We start from the raw sequence: 14,468 nt of genomic DNA on the forward strand, positions 1-14,468 counted from the left end.
CTCCCTCTTTGTTGTCTCAGTAATGACTGAGGAGACACTTAAAGAAGGAGCAAATATATTACAAGTTTTATTACAAGTGCCCTCTAGATAGGGAAAGGCTTGTAATACAGTCATATTTAATACTGCCTTAATGCTTTGTCAGCAAGCAGAGTGAGACGCTTCACTCCTCTATACCTGGGTGCTATCAAACTCTGCAACTGAGTGGTAAAAAAAATGTTCTATACAAATTACATCTGTTCATTATGGAGCAGTATCTAATAGTATCAAAGTATCTAATAAATACTTATTTATTATAACGATGAATGATAACTGCGATGTCTTCTCGAATGCCAATAAATTTCAATGATGTCATGTTTGCGTGAACTTCTAAAGCTTTTGATGACTGTAGGACAACACATTCTAAACTGGCATTTTATAATAAATCCCACTGTTGTATATGTAGTGCTTCTTTGCATGTATGTAATATGCTGTAAGCCTACTCATGGTTCAGTTACTAACATTTAATTAACATTAGTAACTGAAGCATCAAGCCAAGTAGCCTGGCTTTACTGTATTCTCCATAGAAGAGATTCAGGAGGCAGACAGCAAAGATCACATTCAAATAAACTGCTAATTAATTAGGTCTAAATGTCTAATGTGCTGTGGGACTGGATCGAATTAGAATCTGTTGTTGTTTAATATTGTCTCATTAGGGATGTTCCACAGGATGTTGGTTTATCTTCCTCTTTCTCCTCCCTACCTCTTACACACATTTACTCACACTCTCTTCACTGATAACAGCAATGAATCAGCCATTACAATACCCATGATGTATGAGTGAGTTAGTTAAAAAAAAACATAAAACATCAACAATGGTTTCCAGAGTTGTGTCTTCAGTACAGTGCCGACAAGAAAAAAAAACTTGAACCAGTAGGTCAGTAACTCACTAATTTCTTGATAATATAGACTTTGGATTTAGTTCACGTTTTCTTTTCTTTTTGCCTCTCAAAGGCATCAGTTAGGGATAGCTCAGGCTTGAAGGCTTGTCTTCACACAGGGAAAAAGAAACTGGAACACAGTCCGCGCTCTGTGTCGAACCTTGCGTATAGAGCACATAGTGTTGGGGTAACCAGGCAATGCAGCTGGCCTTTCACAACTATGCAACTTTAAAGCAGTGTTTAAATCAAGATCCAGAAGACAAGGACCCTGTTCTGCCACACAAGACACACACAGACACACACAGACACACACACACAGAAAGAAAGAGAAAGAAACAGAGAAAAGAGAAGTAAGCTGTGAAATAGGGAAATTTGGAAAGTGTGGTGATGAGTCAAATCAAAATTAGGACTTCAGTCTCCCTAATGATTAAATCAATGGCAATTTTGGCAAGAAAACTCAGTTGAAGCAACTATTTTTTCTGCTTTGAAAAAAAGTTAATATTTGATCCTGTGGGTCGGCTATGGTTACCACTGATTGCGTAACGGCTCTGTTCGGCTTGGGAGTTTTCCTTTTCTTTTTTTTCCCCTTTCTACCCCCTTAAAGCTATTATTTGATGAAGGTTAGCATGGGGAGCAGTGATAATGCTGCCAAACTGAGTTTACAGAAATACTATAAATAATGGTGCGGAATGGGAATCCAACAGGGCACTTTTTAATTTATACAGTTATTACAGCATTATATAGTCTTATATACACATTTCAGCACAATGTAGATCGTCCACACTGTATACAACCCATATTTAATCCAACACATACAACATGCTGTAAACATATACTTTGATTCATGAAGCAGAACATGCTATCTTCAGAACAATGTTTGAAATCTACTGCAATAACTTTGCTCAGTGGAGCAGGACTTAATATGAATGGGGCTGTAAGAAGCTTTATTTTTTTTTCTGGTTTGCCACTCTAATTAAAGAGTAAGTTTCCAGAATGGAGGTTGATCTGAAACTATAAATTGCTTCCCACCTGTAGAGTCATCTCAGACTATAGGCTTACATTGACAGGCATCAGCTGGCTGTGTCCAGTTAGATTCTGGGTATCATGTTATTTATTCCACAGTGGCCAGAATACTAATGAAGGCATGAAGACTTCATTGAGCACGTGATTCAATGTCAATTCAATCAATTCAATCAATTCAATCAATTCAAATCCTGATGCCAAAGCCTCCATCTTTTCTAAATGTCAAAATTGTTCAGCAGGTCTTCACATCATCTGGCTGCACAGCCCAACACATAGATGTCAAGACAAACACTCTACAAAGTATCAACATAAATACTTAACTTAATGTTATAGAGACACTAGTGTATTTTTCTAGGGGCTGGCAAACTCTGTAATAGCTTTGTCAGTGCAGGGTCACGTCCGCAGTCTTCTTTATAGAAAGACAGCAGACTACTAAAGACACTTTCTGGAACAAGGCTTAGGATCTAAAACACTTAGCAACGTCATTGTGGCTCTGCATACTGCCTCAAATAACTGTACTGCAATAACCGTATCCAGCAAAAACCGTATCCACGATTATTGCCTTGCTGCACCAATACAAGGCTGCTGTTATGGGAGATGTTGGATAAACATGACATATATACACATCTCCAAAATAGTAACATATTGCCCTTAATAGGAAGTTATTTAGTGTGAAGGCTAAATGAAAGCATTATGTGTTTTCCATATTGCTTGAAACAGTGAGGCTCTGTCATTTCAAAATACTGTATAATGCATCTGAAATGTCACAACTGTAGGCTGTGTGCTGTGGGCAGAAATGTATTTTGCTTCATGTACAACAGTTGTAAGTTATAATGGTTTACAATACAACTGTAGTTTAATACAAAAATCCAAGATTCTTTTTCACTGTTAATAATAGGTGCATAATTTAATGTCGACTTAACAATCAGACTTCTGCCTATTCTGCTGCCTTAAATTTTTACAATACCTACGTAAACACATCCCACACCTTATCTTTCAGAAACTTTGCCAGGGGAAATCCTTGTTTATGCATACAAAAAAAGGAAGCTAATTGTCAGAATGTGATGTAGCGTCCGACTATCTGGAGTAAAGATCAAACAGTGACCTTCAGGAGTGAAATACAACCACCTCAAGATAAGAAACACAAATGCTTTTTTGTGAGTAGCGTATCCCCGTAAAACTGCTGTTTTACACACACTGTTTTAACACATTGTGTCAGTCATTGTATGAAGATATATGACTATCAATTTAACAATAAACTATGACCTTTTGGCCTTTTAAACTATCCCACATACATACAAAGTGAGACGTTTTGATGGAACTGTTCAGCTACAGAGAAGAAAAACATGCCAGCAAGTTCATCCTCCCGGCCCCCAAGCCCTCTCCAGAACATTCCTTTCATAAATATGAGGGCCTGGGTATTTTTTTTAAGAAACTGGAGAGAGCTGGTATGTGGAGGGGCTCATTATAGAGCTGGAGGTACTCGTATGGGAACTTTCCATTATCACTATCAAATCTCCTCTCACGTTCTGACCCGTGGTCCAGTAGAAATTTCAAGATTGTATGGCCATACTGTACCAATCCCACCCACCCACCCACACACTCACACACACACACAGAAACACATATATCATTTAGATCCCCCGTGCTAATGCATGTGCTTTAGCACCTGCTTGACAGAGACCCTCTTGCCTCTGTTCTGACATAGGTGTGAGCAGCAGGCTTGGCGACATTCTACAACGAGGCATCAGGTAGGTGTCAAAACCTGTTTACCCCTGCCAGTTACCATCCACTGTACTTATCCTCATTGCTTGCCTAATTCCACCTCTGCAAAACAGTCTGAAAATGTCTGAAGCCAAAGGAGAGATTATCCTGTTTGTCGTGGACGTCTTCTTCTCCTCTGCGTAGCATCAGAGCACTTGCTTTCATCCCTGAACCTCCCCCCACCACCACCACCACCATCCCCATCCCCATCCCAACCCCCGCTCCCCATCTCCCTCTCCTGGAATCCCCCCACCCCTCCCCTCTTCCTTTTCTCTGCCTCCTGCAAGCATTCCTGCCCCTCCCCCTCTAGCTCCCCTCGCCGTGTGGATCTGTGAAATGTTGGCAGTGTGTGCTGCTATGGCTTGGAGCCCCAGCGATAGGCATGGTGATGTGAGAGGGAGAGAGGTGGGGAAGATGACCCAAGGAAATGAACTGATTTCTGCTCTGTGCGCTTCACGGTAAAATTCTCTTGTTTGCCCAACCGAGACATGTAGGCAACACACAATTGCCAGCCACATTCCACCAACCAAAATGTTTGCAATCTGGCCAGTGGCCTGAGGGACATTGCTCTTCATAGATATCAACAATCAGCCAAACTCTGACCCACGAGAGCTGATATGAGCAGCAATGGCAGTGGATGTCAATAGCATGTGGTTTGAAATTAACAGAGCCTAGATGTTCGGTAAATAATGTTGCTTTGCTTCTACTGATACTATAATGGCAAAATGGAAAAGCCATTCACATATTTTGCACTTTGAAAATCAGCCACGACTTACTGATAGTGACAATCATTTATGTTTTTCATCAGTTACAATGGTGAATGTCTGATTCATAGCTTAGAGTAAAATAAGTAGATTACAGGTGAAATACAATAAATCTTACTATTAACCCAGTGCCTGCCCCGGACAATGGCTGATAAAGCATTTATCAGCTATGTCAGCTATGTAATGCATGAGAAAGAAAGAAGATCAGGTAGGCTATAACAGTCTCTTTTTATTCTCTATTCCAAGCCATCAAGTTAAAATGAACATTCCTCACAGGTTGCATTATTATAAAAGGCCAAAACATTTCCTCCATGTCTTTTCGTATAGTAATGGAAAGGATATATGAAAGTCTAAATCAGATAATATACTAATAATGAATGCTGTTCCAATAAACCATTTCATATTATTCATCGGGCTCACACACAAAGACATAACTACTCATTCCATTCATCAATACCATTGTTAATGTCCAGTATTTTTGCTCTGCTGTTCAGTTTTTACTGTCTGTACTCACCCTCAAACACCAAACTCAAGCCTCCTCTCTGCACTTCCATCTCTCTTACTCACTTGCTATTTTACTCTCTCTCTCTTTTTCTCTCTATCCTCAAGTGGTTGCATTTCATTTTTCATTACCCAGAAAAAACATCCTTTTGCCTGAGTTACCACAATGGAAATTGTGGTGGTTTCAGCATTTCAGAAAGCCTGTGTAGCTGTGTTTATCGTTGTTTAGATGGCTTTCTTGCACCATCAGAGGATTAAACTGAATTCACATTAATTTGAAAGATGGCATCTTTTCAGACCTAGTCAACTGCTTGGGTGATTGTAGTACTGATAGCCTCCACCATGTCAGAGACTGCATCAGGAGCTTCCTGGACATCCCCACTCAGGTTCAAGTCCTTTTTCAGTTCACAGTCAATCTGCTCCTTGACAGGAGTCTCCTCAGGCTTTTCAATACCATTAACACATTCCTCTGGCTGTGGCTCAGTGGCAGCAGTGGACTCTGTGCACTCTCCATTTACAGCAGGAAGTGCATCCACCTCTGCCACATTCTCCGTAAGAGCAGGGCTCTCTAATTCTCCATTCTCCATCTTGCTTTCTACCTCAGGCTCTGGGCTAGGCTCCTCTGCTGCAGAGGCCTCAGCTTCCACCTCAGACTCAGCAGCAATATCACTGGCAGAGGCTGACTCTGAGATGACAATCTCAGGGACAGGTTCTGCTGCTTCTGGCTCAGCTGCTGCCTCAATGCTGGCGGCTTCTACTGCAGCTGGTTCCTCTTCTGCTGGCTGAATTTCAGCCGGGGTCTTCTCTGCTGCAGTCTCTGAAACCTCAGGAGCTGCTGTGTCTGCTTCCACAAACTCGACTTCTGTAGATTTAGTCTCAGCTGTTGTTGGCTCTGGCTCAACTTCTGCTACTGGTTCTTCTGCTGCAGGCTCCACTGCAACAGGCTCTGGCTCTGGCTCAGGTTCTGGCTCTGCGGCTGGCACTGGTGTTTCTACGTCAGCCAGTGTCTGTGCTGATGCCTCAGGCTCAGCCACTGGCTCAGGTTCAGGGGCAGCAGGCACCACTGTCTCCTCCACAGTGGCTTCTGGCTCAGTAACAGTCTCTGGGATGGGCTCTGGCTCTGGTTCTGTGGGTTTAGTGTCAGTCACCCCGTCTGTGCTGGCAGGAACAATCTCTGGGGCTTCTGCATTGGCCTCTGGTTCTGGCACAGGTTCTGGCTCTGGAGCAGGCTCCTCTACAGGGACGTCTTCAGGTGCAGCAGTAGATTCAGGTTCGGGCTCAGCTGGTACAGGCTCTTCTGGTGCTGGAGCAGAAGGTTCCTCTGCTTCAGCAACTGGCTCTTCTGAGACTGCTGCAGGTATTTGCTCCTCTGCTGCTGCAGCAGGCTCTTCAAGCACTGAATCCTTTGGTGTTGGAGTTGGTTCTTCAGGTGCAGGCTCTGGGGCTGAAACAGACTCTTCGGGAGCTGTTGCAGGCTCTGGAGCTGCAACTGGGAGCTCAGCTGGAGCTGGTTCCTCTGGTACTGGAGCTGGATCCTCTGGAACTGGAGCTGGTTCCACTGGAGCTGGTTCCACTGGAGCTGGTTCCTCTGGAACAGGAGCTGGTTGCTCTGGAACTGGAGCTGGTTCCTCTGGAACTGGAGCTGGTTCCTTGGGTACTGGAGCAGGTTCCTCTGGAACTGGAGCTGGTTCCTTGGGTACTGGAGCAGGTTCCTCTGGAACTGGAGCTGGTTCCTCTGGAGCTGCAGGAGCTGGTTCTTCCGGAGCTGCAGGTGTTGCCACTTCTTTCACCACTGTCTCCACAGCTTCAGTTACTGCTGCCACAGCTGACCCTACAGCCTCCTCTACTGCTGCTGATACCACCTTGGCAGCCTCAGCTGTCACCTCAGCTACTGGGGCTGGGGCAGAGCTCTCCACTGCAGCTTGGATGGACTCCACTGCACTAACAGCTGCTGCTGTGATCTCATCCTTCTTCTCTTTGGGGTCGCTTACATCATATCCCTTCTTCTTCTTGCTCAGTTTGCCTCCCATGGCGTCTCCTAGAAACAAGTAGATGATGGTGTCAGTTAAAATGTGGATCATGCAGCACCTTCTTCATTCATAAAGCATTGTTTGTTTTTGCCAGTTTCCTTTAACTTAAGGCAACTACATTGTTCAAGGAAAAGAAATCCTTATGAGACCAGTTCAAAAGTATAATAAATGATACTGTACATTAAGCAATTGATAGTTGTAAGTTTATTTAGGTATTAAAATGTATAATACACATGTGCAACAATGTGTTCCTTTAAATACAAATATACATTTTATAAATTTTATAAATTAAAACAATTTCAATGAAAATGCTAATGCTATTTGGTGCATCCTGGTGGATCAGCAATCTGAGGCGCATGCCACATGGGTCTGGGTTCATCTCATAAATTTTGTTTTTGTTTTTATGTAGCTTTGTCATAGCCTGTCTCTCACCCCTATCTTTTCTGACAGACTCCACTGTATGCTATCAAATGAAATAGAACTGCATTAAAAAAACACAGAATTATTGCTCAATAGAGTCCATTCAAAATACAAATTCCCAATGTTAGAATATCTAAGACCACTGAGTATGCCATGATTATAATATGTATTGAAAAGATGAACTGTCATTCTTTTTTGATCTTTTCCATGAACCTGAGAGGGAGGCATCAAATCGACTTTAAATGGTCCATGGCAATAGACATACTCATCTTCATTACAAAACCTTTGAGGTCTGAAGATGCAGAACACAGATGGGTTCAACATAGTTCCTTCAAAAGCAGGAGAGCATTCTATCAGAAAGGAGAAAGATGGAAAGTCCAATTTGGAGACTGCTGTCTGCCAATACACAGTTTAGCTAGAAAACAAATGGCCACTGCATGGGAACCTTACTGAGATCTGACAACTCCACAGTACTGTATGCCTTTTCAGAAATCAAACCAGCCCACCATTCTAGGCCTTTTACGATTTAGATGTACATTTATTCCCCCTAGTGCTCTCTCAGCATGGAAAACTGTATGGTGTAGTGAATCTCAGGTGAAAACTTAGGCTAAATAAATGAAGAGATTGATCGATAAATACATACATACATACATACATACATACTGTATGTAGATACATAGATGGAGTTGTGAGCTTAGATTAGGGGGTGAGTGAACCAGTCTTTGAGAAAAGGGAAGATGCTAGGAGGTTTGTTAATTTGTCTTCCACTTTCAACAAGTCTGGTCAGATGTCTTGTTTAATCAGCTCCCTGTCAACTTATTCCAGTGTGAGTATTTAGTGAACTAATCTTTTGAAGTAGTTCAGCCAAGATAATTTATTTGAGGTATGAGGTATTTTGTACAAAGCATGTAGAAGAGATCAAATTCGGAGCAAGCAGGCATAAGATATACTGTGCACCTTCACATGCAACATATAAATTCTGAAATTGGATTTATGTGCCACAAATCAATGTAAAACACATTGGTCAAATCCATGTACGTTCTATTCGTTGTAAAAAATGTATGGTATGCAGTAGTGTTGTAGTGTAGAGTGTTCATCTCACCACACTGCTGTGGATGTATAGAGGAAGAGCTGGTGATTGCCACAGAATGCAACTTCCTTTTGGTGACAAAATAGAGAACTGGAAGTTCAACTTTATCTGACAGATTGTGTTTCAGACAAATACCAGAGCTGAGAGTAGGTGGAAGAACTCAAGCAACCTGTTTGAGTATAGTCTATTCAGTAAAAGAGATGGACAAAGATCCAGGTTTTTGCATAGGAGGAGGAAGAGAGATTATAGGTTTATATTACAGGTCTGATGAATGCTACAATCTAAAGGTTTGATTCAGGCTACGCCATAAAACCGACCAAGGCTGGAAATGTTATGCAAAATGTTTGGATCTTACATCATGTCCAAAATGCCACAAGCAGGTAATTGGTTGTGGCATTGAGAGGTTAATTGCCCGGGGCAGCTTGAACTGCAGTAAGGGGATGGGTGCGGGCACGGGTGTGAACAAACCGGGAGCTGTCCATAGTGCTGCAATGGAGCAATCAAGACAGGATGCGCCACACGCCAGGCTGGGATAGGTTACCATGTCCATTACGCACATGAATGGCAGTCTATTGGGCTATTCAATTAACAGAAAAAATGAGTAACCATACATCCCTTATAAACATAACTCAAACCTCACACAGCCTATGGTCCCAATTTTCACTAATTAGCCAAGTTTTCCTTTTTTCAGTAAATGTTCATTTTTTTCTTTAATAAAGCCGGTTGGCATCACAAGGCCTTCAAATCAGACAAAGCAAATTCTACAGTTTGGAAAGAACTACGCTGAGCTTAGACCATTGTGGATTTTCACTAACACTGACATTTTGTCAAACCTTTCTCAGAATAAATACATCAACCAACAAGTCAAGGCCAATGTACAGTAGACCCGTAGCTTTGTGCGTAGCACGAATTAGAAAAGATAAAGGAGATGCGCAAAAAGGTACGGCAGCATGCGCCGTTAACAATGGATGGGAATTCCTAACCAATACTTAATAAGAAAAGTAATGAATTAGGCTACTAGAATATGACTGCGAAGGAAATAGAAGTTGACGACAAAGAATTATACTATAGTATACTATACGCCTATACTACTAGCCTACTATTCACTGACAATGAGCCTTGAGCTCTGAAGGCTGGGGGTCTCCATCCCCCATTTCAGTCCACCCACCGCTACTTCTCATCTGCTCTGCCCTTTTTGTTCGCGATCATTTGGAAATATCTCACTCACACAGGCATGTAAAAAATGATAAAAGTGACCGCATTAATCTTGAACCTCGTTGTTTATGCGTACCACAGGTTAATAACTTTGTTTCGACTAGGTCTGTGCAGCGCTTTCTTCATTTGAGAGGGGTTTTTTTCATCGCCTGGCCTACTTAAAAATTCAACCAGCGCCGCTCACTGTGAAGACGCAGTAGGCGTATAGCCAAGTGAAATTCTACAACTGTGAACGTGAAAATCCCAATCTCTATAATAGTCTACCATGCCAGTGTAGAAATATACAAAAACACAAGGAGAGAAAGAGAGGAAGAGAGAACAATGGGCAGCCTAGCCCTCGAGAGCATCTTTCCGTCTCTTTCTTCTTTTCTTTCTTTCTTTCTTTCCTTCTTTCTTACTTTCTTTCTTTCTTTCTTTCTTTCTTTCAATTTCTCTCTTCCTACAAGCTTTAACCGATAGAACATAGCCTAGATTTTAGGCATCCTTCCATTGAATAAAAAAAAACCTTTTAGGCTGAGGTGACTGACCTGTATTTGTGAAGAGTGATCTGTTGTACTCCCTTGAAAGATTCGGCCGGATTTGATAATAGAGGTAAACCTTGGCGAGTGACAGCTGCACAGATTCCGCCCCTGCTCTCTGAGGTGCAATCTGGGACTGTGCCTTGACTGAGGAGTGCCCCTCACTGGTTTCTAGACATCTGTCGCTATCACAATCTAGCCTACCCTACTACTGCTCTGCCTGCAATCTACACCCTCCCAAACCTTAACCCCTCCTCTGCCACACACACCCACTACACCACTACCGGCGCATGTTTCTCTGGCTTACTGTAGAAAGTAATGTGGGGATTGAGGGTCATTGTGAAAATAATGTCACTTTTCATTTCACTTTTTAAAAGTGATCATCAATAACCTACTTTCTACTACAAGAACGCCCTTGCGAAAAATAACTACAGCAATTCTATAATAAATGTTGGAAGATACTGTACAACATATCCTATAGCAAAACTATGAGTCCCTATAGGAGTATTATAGGAATATTATAGTGATGCAATAGGAGGTTTAGTATGATAAGGTCACTATAAGCTCACTACTGAGTAGGCCTACCACACACACACACACACACACACACACACACACACACACACACACACACACACACACACTAAATTAGGCTATAGTGATTTTTTGTTAGGATTTTCTATGGCTCACCCCTACTAGCAGCAATCACAAAGTAAACAGCCAAAAAGCAAACAAAACAAACACAAAGACATAACATCATACATAGCAAATATGAACAAAAACAAACATAACAGGTACAAAGTCATACTGACTAAACCTAACAGATTTTACTTCGTAGGCTACAGAAAATACAATGTTGAATCATACATGATAACAGAATGTGATTTCTTCCCAAGCTAGTGTTTGGTAAACTATTACATAAGTCAGTACCTGGACTGTGAGTTTCTGAACTTACTCATGTGCCACAACAGACATAAACAAGAACAGGCTGTCTTAAGTATGTATGTGTTATCCTATGCTTGGCTATAAATTGGTGTACTGTTCATGTTGATAATTACAAAGAAGGGCATAAAAGGGACCAAAGGGTCGCTCTCAGTGTTCTCTAGTACCCTGATGCATTGCGCCTCTGTGCTATTTGACATCTATGTGTTAATGGGACAAGGTTGGTCGGGGTGAGGCTTAATGAAATTCTACAACTGACCTTCATCCAGGTGAACATGTTGCCTATTTAAACAATTTAACTCACACAGCTGCCACACATAGGTACCTGAATACTGTTGATGACTTTATGGTATATAAAGATCAGATACATGTTTATCAAAGCAAGTTGGAGCATAAATTGTCATAAAGTCAATCATAAAGTCATTACTCTACAATAATGAGTATTTACATGTCACTGACCTCCTGTAATCTCATTTAAACTACTACAATATAACTTCCCTATTAGCTAAACAGCCTGACAGCCCCATAGCAGCAATCAGACTGGCTATTTTGCAGTTTAAAGTCTGCTTGAGGGGAGTTTTGTTTTTTATTAGATTTGCATACTACAGTAATAAAAGGGAGAAGTGTAGTTGCAGGTTATTTGACATAGTTATTTTTATACAGCCAGATGGTTTTAAATCACAAGCAATTTCTTTCAACACATGTAATGAAAAGGATCTGTTAAACCTTTATATTTTTTACATTTTTCTTCTAGATTTTAAATCACAGATCTGAAAAACAGGCAGAATATTTAAAGTATGACGTGCTTTATGCTGAATCCCAAACCACTGCACCTGTTTTTCATACCAGGTCGTTTAACCCAGAGGGGCTTTTGCTTATGAACTTCCTATACTCATAATCCAAAATCAGAGTTTTAACCATATACAAATCTTTAAACAAATACTTGCAGAACAAATACTGCAGGAACAAGACCAGGAAAGCAGTATTATTAAGAGGACAGCGCCCTCTTCTGTCACAAGGACTCACATCACAACATACAGTCTATGGGGAGGTTTGGCAAGCAAAGCAACACAGTATGACACTGATGATAGGGTTTGTCACATTTTATGGAAAGATCCAAATACTTTGAACATTAATGGGAAATCAGTTATAAATGTGTATGGCTTTTCTGTCCATCACAAAATAAATCTGATTTCCTAGCATTGCTCCAAAGTAAAAGTTTACATATCACCATAGAAACAGAAAGGGGAGTGTCAAAAAGAAGTGTGTAAATAAGGAGTGTAAGTAAGTGTGATGGGAATGTTAAAAAAGCACATAGTTCATCTTGTTAAATCTGTTGAATTTTAGAAATGCACTGTTGTGTGCATGTGTGTGTGTTGTGTGTAACTTTAAGACCTGCTTTCAAGATGCCACACACCATTGAGCAGAAGGATCTAGTTTCTCTCTGTTATAGAAAACAAGAAAATAAGATCAATCTTTTTTTTGTTTTCCCTGCTGGCAGCGAGACTCAGCAGTGACAAAGGGGAAGGAAAGGTTGAGTTTCACATGATGCAAGAGCTGTGGTATGCATTCCCAGGGGTCTGACCACCATCCCAGCCTACCAATCTACTGGGAGACTCACAGCCATATGGGGCGGCCTGGGGAAATTCCCCTAAAGCCATCATGTAAATGCCCAAAGCTCGACTGTCTGTGTGTCCAGCAGACTTATCTAAAAGGCAAAGATTGGGGTGAAGGAGTAAGGAAACAGGTGGTGGGTGGTGCAACAAGCTTTAGGCCAGTAGCTTAACCTAAAACCTAAAAAAAACCTAGGACCTAACCTCAAAACACCTTAAAAAAAACCGACTAAAAACAAGGTGGTGTGGGATTTGTCCAAACTGGTGGGCTTGTTTGGGGAAAGACATCACAGCAAGATACAGTTCTTTCAACCATTCATCCAGCAGTGCATGTGCATGATTAATTTGGGCTTATGTATTTTATGATGATAGGAATTGTTCTCCAATAAATGTATGTCATCCAAATGTATAATTGTTGAAATTTTATGCTTGACATTTGATGTTGTCTTCACAATTCCTAGCAAATCCCCTGTAGTCATCCTGTAATGAGAACAAGTTATGCAAGATTTTCACCCCAACTGCCTTAATCTGCATGAAATGGTCTGAGGCTAAATGTGGTCTGAAAGTGAAGATTTTGACCACATGCAGTCCCAATTAGGCTGTCCCACACAGGGTGAAACTGGTATGTCATGGTGGGTGTCATGACCTTTCTCTTAAGGGCACCATGCTTTTGTAAAGTTAGATGATAACTGTTCTGCGTGGCTTGGTTGGTCTGTGCTTTATTGGTTTATAGATATAGTTCTTGAGCAATCAAAAATGACAGCATAGCCTACATAAAAGTATGTCAGCTTTGCAGACTTACGTCATTCAGTCCTTTGACCCCATCCAATATCATCCACTGCTCAGCCTACTACAGTGTGGCAACTTCGGCCCTCATTTATAAGGTCATTGTAACCTCAAACATTGTGGTGATTTTTTAGCTTGTCACAATCAGTTCATAAAACATTTTTGAGCACAGGATCAGTGAAAGGTGCTCTCTGAGAGCTTTAAAACACACATTTTGGAGTTCTCTCTCATAAATACACATATTGGAAGTAGACCTTCAATAGAGATAGGCAGGCTTTTAAACAGATTCATTAGAGCAGTGACGTTGCACTTTCTCTATTATCTGAGTGGAGCCATGGGCTTTTCCGCACTTCTCCTTTCTCATGCCACAGCTAGTCTACTGTATCCACATGAACAAAACACAGCATTATTTCTGAAAACAATATGGCAGCATACCCTAACAAATTACAATCACTGTGTTTTTCCTATAATATTCCTACAGATACTGTATCTGTCTGTGGTAGGCTATGCAATAGTGAGAATATAGTGACCATTTATCTTTATTGTTGAGTTGAGTTATCTTATACGTAAAAATCACTTCAAATTATCATAGGCCTACACGCACCCATTAGATTAGACCTCAAAGGGATAAAATACCAGCTTTTGCAGGAGAAAGAGTGTTACTTAGTTGTTTTAGGTTTAGATGGGATCCATTGAATTTTAGCAAGAAATGAATAGCACCATCTACTGGAGATTTATCATTATTTCACAACAGCAGTGATACTCAAATTTGCACTAGTAAAAAAGTACAAAATACAACACAAAAGAAAAGTTTGACTATACAGACAGAGATTATGGATTCAAAATAATTTTAATTACACAAAATGTTGCTGTAGTAATACATGT

At 41.0% G+C, this 14,468-nt stretch overlaps 1 protein-coding gene across 1 annotated transcript; it reads right to left on the reverse strand.

The window, feature by feature from the left end:
• Positions 1-4,657: 4,657 nt before the first annotated feature.
• LOC139927411 (uncharacterized) lies at positions 4,658-10,411 on the reverse strand. The gene is made up of 2 exons (XM_071919540.2): positions 10,252-10,411; positions 4,658-7,007 (listed from the first exon to the last, which is right to left on the reverse strand). Exon 2 carries the CDS (start codon positions 6,997-6,999, stop codon positions 5,269-5,271), a length of 1,731 nt encoding a protein of 576 aa, XP_071775641.2. The 5' UTR covers positions 7,000-7,007; positions 10,252-10,411; the 3' UTR covers positions 4,658-5,268.
• Positions 10,412-14,468: the final 4,057 nt, after the last annotated feature.

Source organism: Centroberyx gerrardi, chromosome 1 (genome assembly GCF_048128805.1).
Source record: "Centroberyx gerrardi isolate f3 chromosome 1, fCenGer3.hap1.cur.20231027, whole genome shotgun sequence".
Taxonomy (NCBI): domain Eukaryota; kingdom Metazoa; phylum Chordata; class Actinopteri; order Beryciformes; family Berycidae; genus Centroberyx; species Centroberyx gerrardi.